Source organism: Muntiacus reevesi, chromosome 5 (genome assembly GCF_963930625.1).
Source record: "Muntiacus reevesi chromosome 5, mMunRee1.1, whole genome shotgun sequence".
Lineage (NCBI taxonomy): Eukaryota > Metazoa > Chordata > Mammalia > Artiodactyla > Cervidae > Muntiacus > Muntiacus reevesi.
Window position 1 is genome coordinate 51,719,351 of NC_089253.1, and position 17,947 is coordinate 51,737,297.

At 53.0% G+C, this 17,947-nt stretch overlaps 1 protein-coding gene across 1 annotated transcript in view; it reads left to right on the forward strand.

The window, feature by feature from the left end:
* Window positions 1-17,947, forward strand: part of NFASC (neurofascin) — a 192,218-nt gene that overhangs the window by 133,055 nt on the left and 41,216 nt on the right. The window contains exons 8-13 of the mRNA XM_065938228.1: window positions 35-205; window positions 10,806-10,917; window positions 11,332-11,516; window positions 12,798-12,929; window positions 16,976-17,119; window positions 17,836-17,947. Of these exons, the coding sequence (XP_065794300.1) occupies window positions 35-205; window positions 10,806-10,917; window positions 11,332-11,516; window positions 12,798-12,929; window positions 16,976-17,119; window positions 17,836-17,947 (856 nt within the window). The remainder of the gene's footprint in view (window positions 1-34; window positions 206-10,805; window positions 10,918-11,331; window positions 11,517-12,797; window positions 12,930-16,975; window positions 17,120-17,835) is intronic.

A 17,947-nucleotide genomic window follows, 5' to 3' on the forward strand; every position in this document is an offset into this window, starting at 1 on the left:
GCTAACTTCCCCCTGTACCCCTGCTTCCTTATAGCCATGGAACCCATCACCCAAGACAAACGTGTCTCCCAGGGCCATAATGGAGACCTGTATTTCTCTAATGTGATGCTGCAGGACATGCAGACAGACTACAGCTGCAATGCCCGCTTCCACTTCACCCACACCATCCAGCAGAAGAACCCATTCAACCTCAAAGTCCTGACCAGTAAGTGTGTGGGCCCCTGCCCGGGGCTGGGGGCCAGGGGCTGAGGACAGCAGCCCACTGAGCCCAGACAGCCCTGGGCGCCTGGATCTGGGAAGCGCCGTGTCCCCACAGCTGACCTAGAAATCTTTCCTGCTCACTGTGCCTGAGTGACTCTAGCTGCTCTTTAGCCATATCTCTCAGTTCTGGAGCCTAGAGTTAAATTCAGTCCTGCTCCAAATTAGTGCTTCTCAAACTCTAGTGGAGTCAGAATCACCTGGCAAGCTTGGCACCCTCACCTACACCCAGTCCCTCGCCTGCCGGACAGTCCTGGGCCTCTCTGGTCTGCATTAGCTCTCCAGGCGTCCTGGGAACACACCAGAATTTGAGAAGCACTAAGTAGTCATTCAGCATCTCTCTCATGCAGTCAGCTTGACTATTTCTCGTCATTGTTTGGTTATCTTTATTTCTAAAATAAAGCAATAGCATGGAATATCTAAATTAGTGATCCAACAAAATAAATTGTGTTTGATTCTGTAATATTAATAAGTATATGCTGGACCATATGGAATCACTGTGTTTGCAAGTTGCGGGTTTATCTTTTAGTTTTATTTGTTTTCATTTTTGTTCCCTGATTGTTTGGCTGGTACCAGAATGAATCAGCATTTCCTGACCCACTTTAGCATTGATGACCCTTCACCAGGAAAGAGAAAAGCTGTCAGTCTAAAGAGTCACTTTTTGCCAGGGACCAGCCAGCCTGGAGCTTTGGCTACAAAGTCCTTAGCCTGCTCAGGACATTGGAAGTGGCTGTGTTGGTTTATACTATGGTTTTGTCACTGACCTTCGGTATAAAAGCCCGCAAAGATGTTCATTTGTCTCAGGCTGTTGCAAATATTGCTTTCAGTACCGTGGACAGAGGCCATTGTGGAGGCAGTCAGGCAGAGGGCCCCATGTGGGGCTGGCTGTTTCCACAGGTTAAAGGAAAGGGGCTGAGCCCCGGCTTCCCAGAGTGGACCTGTGGGTGACTGATGCTGCCTCCGGGGTGGGCGCGGGAGGCAGAGGAAAGGCCGGAGTGCTCACCCCTCTTTTAGGACACGTGGGCCCTTCTTGCCTCACTGGCGCCCCCCCCCCCAGCCGTCCCACAGGTGGAGATGGGCCCCCGAAGCAGCTTCCCTCCTGTGTGCCTTCCCCTGTTGTGGGTCTTTCTTTCTTCCCTTCTCTTCACGGTCCTCCCTTTTTTTTTTCCTTCTTGTCTGTTTCACCTCCCCTTTCCTCTTTTCCCCGCTCGTCTCTCTCTGCAGCCCCTTTCCTCCTCCCCTAATCTTCCCCTCCGACCTCTGCGGCTCCCCACGCCCTGCTCAGAGCTGCCTGGACTCTGATAGCCAACAGGACAGCCAGCAACCAGGGACAAGCCTCGCTTGTTCCTCACAGGGTTGCCCAGCTTCAGTCCACTTGCTGCCTCTTCCCTGGTGTTTCTTTCTTTTTTTTTTTTTTTTCCCTGGTGTTTCTTATTCTGGATCCAGGCCCAGAGAGGACCCCTGAGAAGAACGTTGGCTTGTCTGAGGTGTCGCCTCAGTGCAGAAGGGACTGCCTGCCAGCTGGCTGAGCTGAGGAGGACAGTCTGGTCTGCCCAGGGGCCTCTGGAGCCAGGACAGGGCTGGCAGCCTCGGGCAGCAAGGGGGCAGGATCGAGGCAGCACCTCCAGTGCCTCACCGGGGTCCCTCTCTCCGACCCAGGCTCGGAGTCTGCCTGCTGTGCGGGGACTGCAGGGTCAGGTGGGTGCTGCAGTCCTGGGCAGAGGCTGTCACTGGTACGTGGGGTAGAGGCAGGGAGACGGAGGTAGTGAAGAGCCTTCCTTTGTAGAAATAAGCAGTTAAAGATTTCAACAACCTTTAGAAGTTGGACTTTCCAGAAACATCCTTTTCTCTACCAGAGTTAGGTAAGGGATATTTGTTTCTGCTTCGTTTCTGGATCCCCTTCTCCACCGAAACTCTCTCCTCCGATTGCTGAGAAATGCACTGGGCGTTGGGAACAGAACCCTGTCGGCTTCCTGGAGTTCTCCCAGGGGCAGCTTTGGCTGGGAGCAAGTTCTGGGCATCCGTGCCAGCTCAGAACTGGGCTCGGTTGCTTAAAATAGCTCAGCTGTGCTCTCTCTGCTTTCCTGCCTGGAAAGGACACAAGCGTTTTCTTGTACCTTCAGAACCAGGTCTGGGAGTGGGAGACAAATCAGACAAGTTGGGACAGCTTCAAAGACTGTTCTCACTAGGGGTTTCTTTCACAGTCTGCCCACTGAGGAAGAAATAAATCTCATCACAGCCAGTTTTTTATTACCTGCATTAAAGGATGGAGAGAAAGGATCTGATACAGAACACTGGGCAATATAAAATTATTTTAAAATCTTGTCTTGGGAGGTAGCCAAAGACAGTGAAGTGGGAGTAACAAAGAGATGCATGTCCCACTTTGGTACCGGGTGCCTCCCGGGGACAGGAGTCAGCTGTGCTGAAGGAGCAGGGCTGTCCTTGAGTCAGGCCAGAGAACTAACCCTGCTTCCTCTGATGTCTGTTGTCTAAGTGACCTTCTTAGAGGCGTCAGGAAGTCTCCCTGAATTTCTTAGATGTGCTTCAGAGTCCACAAAGCGTGAGGTCAGTTCTGAGCGTGGGCCCTTCTGACACAGCTGGTGGCACTGGAGCGTGGGGCTCCCCGTCCTCCAAGGCCCAGCCATCGCTCCTCCCGCCCCATGCTGCCCTGTCTCTTCATGCCAGTGAGGGTCAGTCTCCACCTTTACCTCCAGATAAACCCAAGCCACCTTCCCACACACAGGCAAAGTCTTTTACAACCAACACACCCCTTTTTAAAGGATGGTTCTGAATAATGAAACTCCTTCTAGTGGATATTAAGCAACTCTGGGATGCAGAGCAATGCTGGTGCTCCTGTTGCCTCCCCACCATGAGTTATAACAGGATTTGATCTGTCCTCCAAGATGCAAATGCTCTGGCAGCCTCTCCTCCCTCAGGCTGCTGGGTTGGGTCCAGGCGTCTCGGGGCATCTGCTTGGCTTCCAGTCGGCTCTCCCATCCCTACCCTCTGTTGGTACTGTCAAAACTTGAACCAGTAGCTGGAAGGGGACACTGGTAGGAGAATGAAAAGCTCCTTAAGGATGTTGGCATGATTATATGCCCCATTCCAAAATGTCTTTTTCATTGAGGATTAAATGCCCAAAGGTTTTCATTACCTAACATCAGAGCCCACTGTTCTTGTTCCATAAGGAATGGTTTCATCCTAAGTTAGTCTAGAGAGCTTTGGACCTCTCTCTTGTTAGCAGGCCTTTCCCTGTTCTAAGTGTAGAACTCACAGCTCGTGCACGCTCTCGTGTCCCGGGCTCCCTTCCTGAGCCTGAAATCCGAAGCTCAGCCTAGCTGCCCCGCTCCCTGAACCACTGCTCACCTCCTCAGGAGGCGTTTCTGCCAGCAGACTCAGTGTGGAGACGGGGCTAGTGCCCGTCTGGGCAGACTGGGAGTCCTTGATGCTGGTCAGCGCACGACTGCTGGGCACTGCTGAGGGTCCTCTACCCCCTTCTGTTGGTGACCTGTCTCTATCTTCTCCCCTCGTTTACCCCCCACCCCTTGCGAGTTGGCTTCTGCCCGGGTGGGGCTTGGCTCTTGCCCCAGGGCTCACTAACACTCCTCTCTCTTTAGCGACCCCAGGAGCTGGCCTGATCCAGAGTCCTGGGAACAGAGGATTTTGGCGGAAAAGAGTTGTTCAAATTGCTACAGGATACCACTAATTCATATCTCATTTGTTTGAAATTATAGTATGACCAAGCAATCAGAGGCCATGCCTAATTTCTTTATTAAAAAAGAGACTTATTATTGCCTTCTTTTGCAGGATTTAACCTTTTCTTCCCTTTTGGGAGCTGTTTTGTGTTGCTTGTTCTTCACCAAGCGTATTTCCTTTCCAAATATGCTGTGTGTTTCCTTTGCAAAAGACCACTGGTGCTCCCTGGTTGTTTTGTGGCTTTGCATTTCTGTTGTTCTCTCCCGTTTATGCCTCCTTGACCTCTCCGTGGTCCCTGTTTGCTCACCCTCTTTTGTTTATTGCAGACCACCCCTATAATGACTCGTCCTTAAGAAACCACCCTGACATGTACAGTGGTGAGTCGCCGTGGTAACCTTGGGAGTAACCTTGCCTGTCCTAACCCCAGTTTGCCTAACTCGACTGATACCATGTCATTAACTCGTGCCGGGTGCCAAGTCTTAGAGTTGGCCAGGTCAGGGTACCAAGGAGACTCCTGCAGAACTGGGAGGAAGGTGGCCAGTGCAGAAAGTGGAGGTGCTTATGTGATGGTGTGGTCTCCTCAGAGATGCCAGCCTCCAGTTGTGAATTCTGGGCAAGTTTGACCTACCTGGTCAAACCAGTGTAGGACTTCAAAACAGCTTCTCAGAGATTCAGTAGAAGCTTAGGAATCAGTGGTGGGTAGACAGAGAACATCTGAAAATAAGGGAGTTCCCACAGTCAGGAGGAGACAGAAAGTCTCATTTCTATCAGTGGCTTAAGGAGCACAGAAAACTTTGTAGTGCTTGTTTAGCCAGGTTTAAGAGTCTGGATGTGAATTGCCTGATTGTGCTCTAGCCTTAGTCACTGGGGATACATTTCACAGGTCCTGTATCTCTTTAAAATTCACCTGGGAAATGGGAAGAAGAGTCTTGCTCTGAGTTTTCTTTCAAGGTAAGTATAAATGAAGTTGGACCATCCATTGCAGTCTATCACCTGATTCTCTTCCCTCCTCTGGCAGTGCACTCAGATCCAATCCCCACCCCCTCCGCCACACATTTGCAAGTCATGGAACAATTTCCATGAGGCATATCTCTAACTCATCACACGACTGGTTGCTCAAGCTGATTAGTAGAGTAATTGACTGTTTGCACACCTGAGCTACCCCCCAAACGTGGCTCAAGGATGTCTCGTTTTCCTTGAGCAGGCAGAGGAATCATCATTTGCTGGCTCTGGAGACACAGCTGCTCCCAGCATCAGTTATGACTCAGAGCTAAGGCTGCAGGTCCCCAGGGGGTCACTGTGGGCCCAAATAGATAGGAAGTGTCGGTGTTGTGATGTGCTAATATAAACAATGATCGGTGTCTGGAGTGGGGGAAGGGAAGGGGGAGTGAGAGCCAGGGAGACAGGCGAAAGCTTTTCCTTGGCATCGAGCCGCCAGAGCCACGCTGAGATCCTACCAAAGAGATTTACTGCCCGAGAATGCAGGGGACCTTTGTTTGATTCTGGGCACTGCTTTCAAAATAATGGGGCCAACCACCATTATGTCAAGAGCCTTAGAGCGCTGGTGTGAAATGTGCCTTTTTCTAAATTAGATTTTGGGTAATCTGTTATGGAAGTAGTTTTTAGGTTGGAGTCTATAGAAGCCAGTAAGTCTCATAGAGGCCATCTGGTCCAAGCTCCTTGCTTTATAGAAGATAAACCATTGAGGCAGATGTGTAAAGTTGTTCTATCAGTGATATGTTTGAGTGATTCTAGCCATTTAATAAACTAGTTTGTGACCGATGGTGGATAGTATTATGAATAAGCAGGAGTTATAAGAATCATCCAAGGCTAGGAAACTAAGCAAAGCTCGGGCGCTCACAGGAAGATTAGCCTCATCTCCTCAACCCAAGGTAGATGGGGCTAACCAAGTATGACCCGGGCTAGAGTCAAAGTGAGGCATGTGCTGAACAAAGGAAAACTAGCTCAGTTGCTTCTAGAAGAAAACAGAAGGTGAAAAGGAGAGAAGATACAGTCCTTCCTTGAGTTCCTGGACAGAGAGGCACAGTGTGATGAGTAATACCCAGTACCCTTCTGAGCTTAGATTTGAAATATGCCCCTTTTGTAACAACAGGGCCAGCCCGTAATCACACTTTTCCTAGAGTGGTTTGGTATCCTGTGAATGTATGCCAGGTGTCCCCTGGCATACTAAGTAGCAGGGGGAGGCTGGTCTGAGATGGTAACTTGCCACTTAGAATTCATCCAGGCAAGGAGACAGTCTGCCTGGAATTGTCTCAGGCTCTAAGACATGCCATCAAGTGACCTTGGGCAAGTCATTTATTTGGTTGGAACTTTAATCTCCTTATCTGCAGAATGGGTATATTACCTGCTCCAAAAGATTGTTGTGAAGATTAAATAGGATAATGTGCATATGTCCCTAGTGAGATGTGAAACACATCCATGATTAATAAATGTTACCATTGTTGGTGTTAAAGAAGATGGTTTAGTGTTGACTGGATCAAGCATGGTTGTTCTTTGCTTCTGAAATTTAGAGGGACATGGAGGAATTGTAGAGAAGCTTAGGGGAGAGATACAGGCACAATCACAAGAAGAAAGTACTATGGAGGGAGAAATTGTAGGGCAGACTACAAAAATGAAAGCTTTTCCAGTTCTCAGCTGTGCTGAGAGCAGGGTAAGAACAGAGCCCCAGCTCCTGTGTGAGGGGCTGGGGGTAGATTTATGGAAGAGATTTCTTGGCAGTGGAAGGTATTAAATGTTACTAGGCAAAGAGTTTTGCTCATCTTCTGGGATTGCTTGGTCAGCCGTTTCTAGAGCCAGAGAGGTGGTGAGATGCCAGGAATCCAGCCGCGAGTTCTCAGTTCCAAGAACTGGAAGCGGCAAGGGTAGGATCCAGCCACCCCTAAAAGCTGAGTGTGGCAAAGGTTTTCAGACACATCTGATTCATCGAACTCTCTTCTGCTGACACGCAGTCCTTGACAGAGACAAGCAACTCAGGTTTCCGTTAGTCTTGCCGTGTCCTCTTGCAGGAGACTACTGAGGCAGTTTTCCTTGTCTCTGTGAAGCCAAGGTGGTTGAGGCAGAGGCATCTCCTGACCAGATTCCCTGCAAACCCACGAGTGCACACTTGCACCACAGCAAGAGCAGCAGAGGATGGACTGCCCATGACCTCGAGGTCAGATGAGCCCATGTGGGACGCTGTGAGTCTTCAGCAATGTGAGCGTTCGCAGCTGGATTCTGAGTTTGTCCAGATATGAGGTCTGACTCCAGCCTTGTTGATCAAGGAGAATGAGAAAAGCATCATCACGCTGGAGAGGCTGGTTGCCCCCCTCTGAGAAGAATCCTGTGAAGCACTGTCACTTCCCAACGCACACAGCTCGTAGAGTTCACCTCTGTCTCTAGCTCTCTTCCTGAGAAGAAAGGAGTGAGCTACCCTCCCTTGGGAGCATTGGCTCCCAAAGGTACTAGCTGGGTTATCCTTCATAAGATTTCCTGTAAATCCCTTTCACGTAAGGGGACATTTCTTCACAACCTCCCCTTTGAGTCCAGCCTTTTCATCCCTTAAAGATCCCGTGTGTCACCCTGACTCCTCTTTAAGCTTTCCATGACCTTAACAGTCCAGTTGAGATGTTTTTGGAGCTTCTTGACATCCAGCCCAGCTTCTGTTTTTCCAGTTTGGGAGAGACGGATCTCCCCAACTTTACTGAATAGCCATCGAGGAGAGAAGGACTTCTCAGCTGAGATAGCAAGAACAATATTTGAGGAAAACATCATGGAATAGTTTCACCAGAAAAGCTCATTAAAACAAAAATATCTTTCTCCTTTATCTCTTTTGCCCTTGAATTTTGGTATTCTTTGGTTTGAGTAAGAAAGATCTTCCCAAAACTGACTGTCAGTAGTAGGAACAAGTAGGGTATCAATCTTTAGAGAGGCAGTATAGAATAGATGCTGCAAGTCAAGCTTTGGCACCAATAGTCCAGAATCCAAACATAACTGGCTTGTGACTTTGGCAAGTCTGTTGACTCTGCTGAGCCTCTGTTGGAAAATGAGAGGCATGCCCCCAGGTTTGCTGTGGTTTTCGAACGTGACGATAGGGGTAGAGATGGAGCCGAGCCGGTGCTTGGCCCACAGTGAGCGGCCAGGTGGCAGCCCTGACTGTGACCTCTGCCTTTAAGATACTCTTTCCTGTATTTTTTAACTTTGGCCTTTTTCCCAGTGGCTTCTCCTCCTTTGGGACGACTCTGTGGTTGCTAGCCTGCATCCTGTAAATGAAGGATGCTGTAGCCTTTTTATAGGCCCAGCTGCAGTGTGTCCAGGAAGCCACAGGGGACCTCTGTGCTCACTTCCCCCTTTTCCATCCTGAATGCTTTGCTGGTCATGTGTGCTTACAGGGCTGCATGCTAAGTTGTGAATTAAATGTCCACAGGGTCACAAATTGGTTTCCGCAGGTTTGGGTCCCACATGGAAGGAATATGCTGACTGAACTTCCATGTAACCCCACGGTTCCCGGCTCTCAACAGATTCACCAAACTGGCACCAGAGCCTCCTGCCTTCAAATCTCCTTCTCCTCCTGGTGCCCCTGACGTTGTGTTGTCTGACCATTTGGGCAATTCCAGGTTGATGGGTGGGAGGAAGCTGCTGCTTGGCATCAGGCTTTTTTGGTACTGAGAGCTGGATGTGATTACAGTTACAGATGGTAACCGATTAACCACATAATGGATTAACCCCTTCAGTAGCTGCTGTTGTATGTGTGTGTGTGCTGGTGGGACAGATGAGAACATCTACACAGAGACATTACATGGGGTAAACTGTTGCCTTCTTTTTTCTTCTTTTCTCCTCTTGAATTCATTCATTCTGCAAACATTTACCGAACACTTGCTACATGCCATGTATTGTCCCAGCAGACTAATTACCTCCACGTATGTTTCATCATTCCTTCCCCTTGATAAAAGGATAAAATACCTGCCAGTTCTATGACACACCCTCCCCTGATGGCTGATGGAGAGAAGCTAGGGGCCCGTAGGACAGGAGCCCCACTGTGCCAGCCAGACGCCAGCTAGCCCATGAGCCCAACAGGGGCACTGAGACAGAGCTCCCCTCCCGCCACCCTGCCCTCATTCTGCCAGCACCCAGTAACTGAACCCAGCCCCGCCTGGAAGCATGCCCGCTCTCACTCCAGGCACCCATTAACAGTACCCGCCCTGCCTGGAAGCATGCCTGCTCTCCATGCACCCAGTAACAGTACCTGCCCCGCCCGGAAGCATGCCCACTCTCACTCCAGGCACCCAGTAACAGTACCCACCCTGCCTGGAAGCATGCCCGCTCTCACTCCAGGCACCCAGTAACAGTACCTGCCCCACCTGGAAGCATGCCCACTCTCACTCCAGGCACCCAGTAACAGTACCTGCCCCCCCCCACGTGGAATCATGCCCGCTCTCACTCCAGGCACCCAGTAACAGTCCCCCCCCACACCTGGAAGCATGCCTGCTCTCACTCCAGGCACCCAGTAACAGTACCCACCCCCCAACCTGGAAGCATGCCCGCTCTCCAGGCACCCAGTAACAGTACCTGCCCCACCTGGAAGCATGCCCACTCTCACTCCAGGCACCCAGTAACAGTACCCGCCCCCCCCCCCCACCTGGAAGCATGCCCGCTATCACTCCAGGCACTCAGTAACAGTACCCACCCTGCCTGGAAGCATGCCCGCTCTCACTCCAGGCATGTCTGAGGGCTCCCAGACCGTGGCAGCCCCGCCACCCCTCCAGCTGAGTCAGAGACCCATTAAATCCGTGGGTAGGCCCAGCTTGGATTTATATTTGTAACTTCTTGTTGACGGTCGTACACCTTTTGAGCAAAGGTGACCCCTCCAGTTTGCCTTGCTTTGGGGTTCCTGGTTACAGAACCCTTGTTCTTCCTCGTCCCATCTCATTCATTTCCGTAGAACCATGCAGAGAGCTCTAAGGGAGAGGTGAGGCTCTGGGAAGGTGGGGTCCACTGCGCTAGGGTGTCCCCAGACGTGCATGACCCCTTCCACAGGGAAAGAGCCACCCTGAGCGTGCCGCCTCTGTGAGCCCCTGTCCTTGTAAAAGCTGTGTGTGTGTCACTGATTGCCGGCCCCAGGGCTGCTCCAGCCTGGTTGAATGGTAGAGCGGCTCCTCCATCTTGGCTGCGCTTGCCTCTCACCCCTCCCTCAGTCTCTCACATCCAATTAACACCCTCCTCCCAGCCGTGCCAAAGTCATTAGTGAAGCAGCAGAATGGTTTTTAGCCCCACAGTGATTTCCTGTCATCCCTGTTCATTAATTCTCCTCCTGTCTTTGCTAAACCATTAATAATGCTCCTTGCATCTCTGACTGTTCATCTGAGTCTTTGTGGCTTTATCCCAGCTCCTTGTCTCCGGGGTCCCAAAGAGCAGGTTGTCTGTCCTGTGGTCCCAAGCTGAGATGGCCTCTCTGGGGCTACCCCTGGCCTCTGGATCCCAGCACGGGATGCACAGGGAGTGGACTGTCCCTGACCAGGCAACCTTTGCCCCTTCCGGGGCCGGAGAGGCTTACTGAACTGAGGGGACGCTGGGCTCCTCTTGGCAGAGCCTCTCAGAGCTTAGAGCTGCTCACACACATGTGCCGGCGGGGCCGAGGAGCCCCGCGCTTCCTAACACACCTCTCTTAATGATGCCCCGGCCCCTGGGGTGGTTTCAGCGGTGCGGCAGGGGGCGGGAGTCTGGGGCTGGTGCCTCTGCGGCTAAGGGCATCATCAGGAGGGCACGATGACCTTTCTCTCTAGTCCAACAGCTCGGCCCAGCTGGGACAGCCCTCTGGGCAGTAAGCTCACAGAGCTTGTTCCATCCTGTTTCAGCCCGAGGAGTTGCAGAGAGAACACCCAGCTTCATGTATCCCCAGGGCACTGCGAGCAGTCAGATGGTGCTGCGTGGCATGGACCTCCTGCTGGAGTGCATCGCCTCTGGGGTGTACGTACGGTTTGCACCCCCACTTCTGCCTGCCCCCCAGGAGAATGGGTTGGGGATTTGTGCATGCTCTGTTGTTGCAACATTTTGCAGGGGGTGGCGTGGGAGAGAGAAGCAGACAGCTCCTAATGAGGACGCTGCCAATCACAGTCATCCCATTCTGGCCACCTTTCTTTCTGAGATAATGAGGAGAGGAAGTAGCTAGGCTTCCTGTATGTGTGAGACCCCCTTAGCTGAGTCCTTTGTGCGCCCTGTGGCTGAGCATCCCCTCTGCACAGGAGGGATCAGCTCTCGAAGGACACGCATCCTTCTGAGCCCAAGTACACTGTGAGGACACCCAGGTATCCTGGGCTCCACACAGGTGTGGCACAGCCACATTTAGTGGTAAGCCCCTGTTTCTTGCTTGGTCTCTCTTAGCCCAACACCAGACATTGCATGGTACAAGAAAGGTGGGGACCTGCCATCCGACAAGGCCAAGTTTGAGAACTTCAACAAGGCCCTGCGCATCACCAATGTGTCCGAGGAAGACTCTGGGGAGTATTTCTGCCTGGCCTCCAACAAGATGGGCAGTATCCGGCACACGATCTCGGTGAGAGTGAAGGGTACGTTGTGCGCATTTCTCATTATGACGGTCTTCCACGTCTTCCTCGACTCCACGGCCACCCCCCCTCGGGGTGGGTGCGTGAGTGGGGAAACACCAGCATGCTGATGAGTGGGGAGACACCAGCACGCTGATGAGTGGCAACAGCGACCTGCAGGAGTGGTGTCACCCCTGGGTGTGTGTGTGTGTGTCAGGGCAGGGAGGAAGGGGAGTATCATGGGTGGAGACCCCCCCCCCACCGTTGCCCTCCTCCCCTGAGCGCCTGGGGCTCTCTCAGCAGGTGCACTCTCTTCTGTGGCCCGTTTGGATGACCCGGAACCTGTCTTTCATTTTGCATTCCCATTCATGGTGTGTTATCTTAGCCCTATGCTGTCTGTGTACTTGAACGTGGTTCTTTTTAAAAATGGGGAGGGATCATGGCCTGAATTATTTTTTAATAAATCACTTCCCTCCCCTAAAAACACCTGAGCTGTTGTCAGCAATGGAGCATGTGTCTTTGTGGGTCCCAGCCATGGGACTGGGGGGTCCACCAGTCACTTTTCAGTCTGAATGGCGGGGCTGAGTGGATGATCAGGGTGATGAGGTTGAATACCACAGAGCAAGAACTTTCTTAGCACATGCTCATTGACCTGTGACCTTGGTTTCAGCTCCACACTCAGAATAGGGGTGCTTAACTTTTATTGGGGTTTCAAGATCTCTGAACTCTGATCTGAAGGACTCTTCTCAGAAAAATCCACATATTCACAAAATTTCCAAACAGTTGGAAGGAGTGGCCAGCCAGCTAAGAGCTTCTGCTAACCAAAGCTCAATGGGAAAAGAATCAACAGCACGCCTTTCCTAAGTGGTCTGATCTTGCAGCAACAGCAGTGGAAATCCAGAGAGACCAGCCCCTGCTACTTTACCGCCCTCCTCGGCTTGAGCCCTTGGGCACACATCAGGAGTGCCTGGGTAGCTCGCAAATCATTGGCCGCCTGGGCTTCCCCCAGGGATTCTAACTTAGTAGGTTGAAGATGGGCTCTGGGATTCATGTGTTTTAAAAGCTCTTCAGGAGGCCCCAGTTTAGAACTCCTGTTCAGTGAACTTGAAATAAACCAGTCCGCATCTGTAGTGCCAAGTCGACCAAAGGTCTGGACCGTCATCCCATCAGGACGAGCCCTGGGCAGGTGGTGGGGGCATGGGGCTGGCACTCGGGGCTCCTGCCTTCCGAGAGGGAGCCCACTTGGTTTCCTCTGCCTGCTTGTGTCATTTGGCACCCTTGCCTATGCCTGTCCTTGTCTTCCAGCTGCTCCCTACTGGCTGGATGAACCCAAGAACCTCATCCTGGCTCCTGGCGAGGATGGGAGACTGGTGTGTCGAGCCAATGGGAACCCCAAGCCCACGGTCCAGTGGATGGTGAATGGGGAACCTTTGCAATGTGAGTAACTGCTGCTGTCCTGCCTGCCTCTGCTCTCCCTCCTGGGAGCATCCAGCTCCCCACCCCTGTGGACCAGCTCTGTGCCCTCAGAAGTAAGGGAGCAGCCCATCCCTTTGGACCCTTCAGGAGGGAGGAAGCATGCCTCCTTTGTGTGCGAGAGAACAGGAGGCCCGTGCCCACGTTTAGGGGATTTCTGCTCCCTGGGGCTTTTTCATAAATTTCTGCTTTCTGCTGTTAATAACTGCAGAGCTCAGTCCAAGATCTGGGGACCTCAGCTGTGTCCCTGGGATTATGGGCTCTGGGACATGGGGTTCAGGAGGTAGAGGAGACCTTGGTAGCTGATCGCCATTGCCCCCCACCAAACCCCTCCCTCTGCTGAGGGTATAAAAGAGGCAGGGTTGTGTGACAACATGAAAGATAATGATCAGAAATGAGGGGAAGCCCCTAGAAGAGCAGAGATGCGTGGTGCAGTTACTGAGTGCACACTGGCGTCCAACAAGACTTAGTCCCACCCAGATGCAGGGGTGTGTGGCGCCAGGATCCTTCCGCCGGAGGTCTTAGTCAAAGTTTCACAACTGAATTCACTCTAGTTGCATTTACTTTTTTAAAAATAACTTTATTTATTTGTTTTTGGCTACCCTACGTTTTCATTGCTGCACAGTTTCTTCTCTAGCTGTGGTGAGCAGGGGCCCCTCTCTAGCTGTGGTGAGCGGGGGCTACTCTCTAGCTGTGGTGAGCGGGGGCTACTCTCTAGCTGTGGTGAGTGGGGGCTCTGCTCTAGCTGTGGTGACTGTGGGCTCCTCTCTAGTTGTGGTGACTGTGGGCTCCATCTGTCTGTGGTGACTGTGGGCTCCTCTCTGGCTGTGGTGACTGTGGGCTCCTCTCCAGCTGTGGTGAGTGGGGGCTCCTCTCCAGCTGTGGTGAGTGGGGGCCCCTCTCTAGCTCTGGTGAGTGAGGGCCCCTCTCTAGCTGTGGTGAGTGGGGGCCGCTCTCTAGCTGTGAAGAGCGGGGACTCCTCTCTGGCTGTGGTGACTGTGGGCTCCTCTCTGGCTGTGGTGACTGTGGGCTCCACTCTGACTGTGGTGACTGTGGGCCCCTCTCTAGCTGTTGTGAGTGGGGGCTCCTCTCTAGCTGTGGTGACTGTGGGCCCCTCTCTATCTCTGGTAACTGTGGGCTCCTCTCTATCTGTGGTGCTTGTGGACTCCTCTCTAGCTGTTGTGAGCGGAGTCTCCTCTCTGGCTGTGGTGACTGTGGGCTCCTCTCTGGCTGTGGTGACTGTGGGCTCCACTCTGACTGTGGTGACTGTGGGCCCCTCTCTAGCTGTTGTGAGTGGGGGCTCCTCTCTAGCTGTGGTGACTGTGGGCCCCTCTCTATCTCTGGTAACTGTGGGCTCCTCTCTATCTGTGGTGCTTGTGGACTCCTCTCTAGCTGTTGTGAGCGGAGTCTCCTCTCTGGCTGTGGTGACTGTGGGCTCCTCTCTGGCTGTGGTGACTGTGGGCTCCTCTCTGGCTGTGGTGACTGTGGGCCCCTCTCTAGCTGTTGTGAGTGGGGGCTCCTCTTTAGCTGTGGTGACTGTGGGCCCCTCTCTATCTCTGGTGACTGTGGGCTCCTCTCTATCTGTGGTGCCTGTGGACTCCTCTCTAGCTGTTGTGAGTGGAGTCTCCTCTCTGGCTGTGGTGACTGTGGGCTCCTCTCTGGCTGTGGTGACTGTGGGCTCCTCTGTGGCTGTGGTGACTGTGGGCTCCTCTCTGGCTCTGGTGACTGTGGGCTCCTCTCTGGCTGTGGTGACTGTGGGCTCCTCTCTAGCTGTCATGACTGTGGGCTCCTCTCTGGCTGTGGTGACTGTGGGCTCCTCTCTAGCTGTGGTGACTGTGGCGTCCTCTCTGGCTGTGGTGAACGGGGACTCCTCTCTAGCTCTGGTGCGTGGGCCTCTCACTGCAGTGGCCTCTCTCCTTTTGGAGCTCGGGCTCTAGGCACAGGCTCAGTAGTTGCAGCCCCCAGGCTCCAGGGCGCAGGCTCAATGGTTTTCCGCTCGGGCTTAGCTGCTCCGTGGCATGTAGGATCTTCGCAGGCCAGAGATCGAACCTGTGTCTTCTGCATTGGCAGGTGGATTGTTTACCACTCTCCACTGCCAGGGAAGCCCTGCCTTACATTTTAAATGTCCTGTCATTACTTTCTCTAAAGGGTCAGAGCAAATACAAACTGTATTAACCAGATGGGACAGAAAGTAGATGGTAAGAACTCAGAGCCTAACTCGTGAGCAACAGCTGATAAAAGCAGGTGGAGAGGTAGGGAGACAGGCAGAGGAGAAGGCATGAATGCACCTTTCTGAACCTTTATTGTGTACCAGGCGCGGAGCATCCTTCTTACCTCGTTAACCTCAGATGTTGAAGATGAGGAAATGAAGTGCCGCCTTTGCAGCGACCGCCCCGAGGTCACACGACTCGGAACTGGGGGAGCTGGGGGCTGCTTGACAGTGCCTCAACATGCCCTGTTTGGTACTGAGCCTCTAGTTATCCTGGGAAATAGCCTCCCCCTGCATACAAGCCACTTACTGATTTGGCCTGTCCTCTGCCCTTCTCCCTGTCCTGGTGGCACTTAGGGGATAAAGCAGACAAAGGTTCTAAACTCCACAGCAACATTAAAGAAATGCAGAGCCCGGGATTTGCAGCTGAGCCCTGGCCCTGGGGAGATCCCTATCATTCAAAAGAGTGACTGGGAGAAGCGCTGGTCGCCTTGCCAGGGGAGGAGACGTAAAGTTGCTGGCGTTGCTTCCCTTGTGCCTTTTGGCTGAGACGCCAGAAGGAGGCTACGGATGCTGACCTCAGCTGTGTTCACTGGCTGATTCCGCATCTCCAGGCTCAAACCTACTGTCTGTGGGGTGGCGCCCGTGGGGCCAGGCCCTGGGTCCCCCTCTGCTGACTATGGAAGGTCTGAGTGATCCTAAGTGAGGTCATAGAACACACAAGCTAAGTCATCTGGCCCAGGTCCTAAACCTTACAGAGGAGAGGCACCTCGTGCTGGTGAAAGATAAGAAAAGTGTGGATTCTTTACATTTCTGGAAAACTTGTACTGCTCATTATCTCACTCTTGCTCTCTTACCCTACCCTTCCTAAGAGTAGGGGAAGATGGAAGTAATGCTTCCCTACTTAACAGGTGAAGGAAGTAAGACCTGGAGGGATTACTGATTTGCCCCGACTCTTAGAGTGATTCGGGCTTCCCAGGTGGCGCTGGTGGTAAAGAACCCCCCTGCCAGTTCAGGAGACATGAGAGATACGGGTTCAATCCCTGGGTTGGGAAGATCCCCTGGCAGAGGGTGTGGCAACCACTCCAGTATTCTTGCCTGGAGAATCCCGTGGACAGAGGAGCCTGGCGGGCTACAGTCCATAGGGTTGCAAAGAGTTGGACGTGCCTGAAGCGACTCCCCAGCTCTGTTCTCTGCATCCGCAGCCAGTGGGGCCAGGAGAATGCGGCGGGGGATGTCCTGTCAGTGCGCACAGTCTTGGCAGTCTTCTCAGTCTTGGGAAGGTCAGGTCACTTTGGCAAATGCAGGGACTCATCAGCTTTCAGCAGGTGTCCACCTCCAGGTTTAACTTTGTGGACGTCTGCAGAGTGCTCTGCTCAGAGCAGGTAGGTCCCACCTAGTTGTATATTGCTTTATGCTTTTCAAAACACTTTTGAGTATATGCACATTGGGTTAAAATGATAACAGCAGCCATAGTCAACCCTCCAACCATATGTGCTCAGGCCTCTTCTAATGACAGGCATAGACTCTCCAGTCATCCTCATAGAAATGCTGCAGGGTGATATGTTATCCCCAGACAAGGGGACTGACGCGTTTGAGCCATTGAATAGGGCCGGTGGGTAATGTAGTTAGAATTCAAACCACAGCTGCCACATAGCTTTGACCAGGATTCCTGTTCCCATTGGACGGATTGAGAAATAAACTCTTGCTAGGCTCAGTCCTACCAGGGAGCCCTGGCCCGAGTCCCACACACCCCCTGCCCGCCCTCCCCGTCTTACGAGGAGCACCTTCCTATCTGTAGCGGCACCGCCCAACCCCAACCGTGAGGTGGCCGGGGACACCATCATCTTCCGTGACACACAGATCAGCAGCCGGGCCGTGTACCAGTGCAACACCTCCAATGAGCACGGCTACCTGCTGGCCAACGCCTTCGTCAGCGTGCTGGGTGAGTGTGCCCGCCCCGCCTGCCGCGGGGACCTCCTGGGCCCTGCTCGGAGCGTGGGCTCCCTCTCTGCCTGAGAGATCGGTCAGGCTCGGGGGAGAAGGGCAGCAGGGTGGGAAGTGTGGAGACCCAGGATGAAATGAGGAGGGGTGATGGAGGACTTCAAATCCACAGAGCTGGGTGTGCAGACAGTTCATTCCACTCAGAGGACGAATGGAGAGCTGAGACACCAGTCTCCGTCCCCTTCCTCCCCTGACAAGAGGGGGGACAGTCTTATCTTATTGGTGTGTCCATGTTGAGTCTCCCCTGGGTTCTCCGTGGCCTCAGGGTAGGAACTACCCTGCGTGTGTTTGTGGCCCTCCTGGAGCAGGCAGAGCACAGTGGGCAGGTGCAACCAGGAGAAGCCTTGGAGCTGTGGAGGGGCAGATACTGAAGCTGCTGCAAGGCTGGAGGCATTCTCTGCAAAATTGGGACTGGATGTAGACTAGGTGCAGATGGATAAGCTTCCTCCTTCCTCACCTAATCCGGGAGGGAGGTTGGTGGGGGAAGTCACACTGGTATTTAGAAAGCTGCCCCGAGGAGAAGGCACATAGAGGTAAGACTGATCCCCAAGGAGGGAGAGGAAGGCAGACCCCACCCAAGGTCAGGGTTAGGTCTCTGGGGTCGCAGAGGAAGGCAGACCCCCGCCCGAGATCAGGGTTAGGTCTCTGGGGTTGCAGACGTGCCGCCTCGGATGCTGTCACCCCGGAACCAGCTCATCAGGGTGATCCTGTACAACCGGACCCGGCTGGACTGCCCATTCTTTGGGTCTCCCATCCCCACGCTCCGATG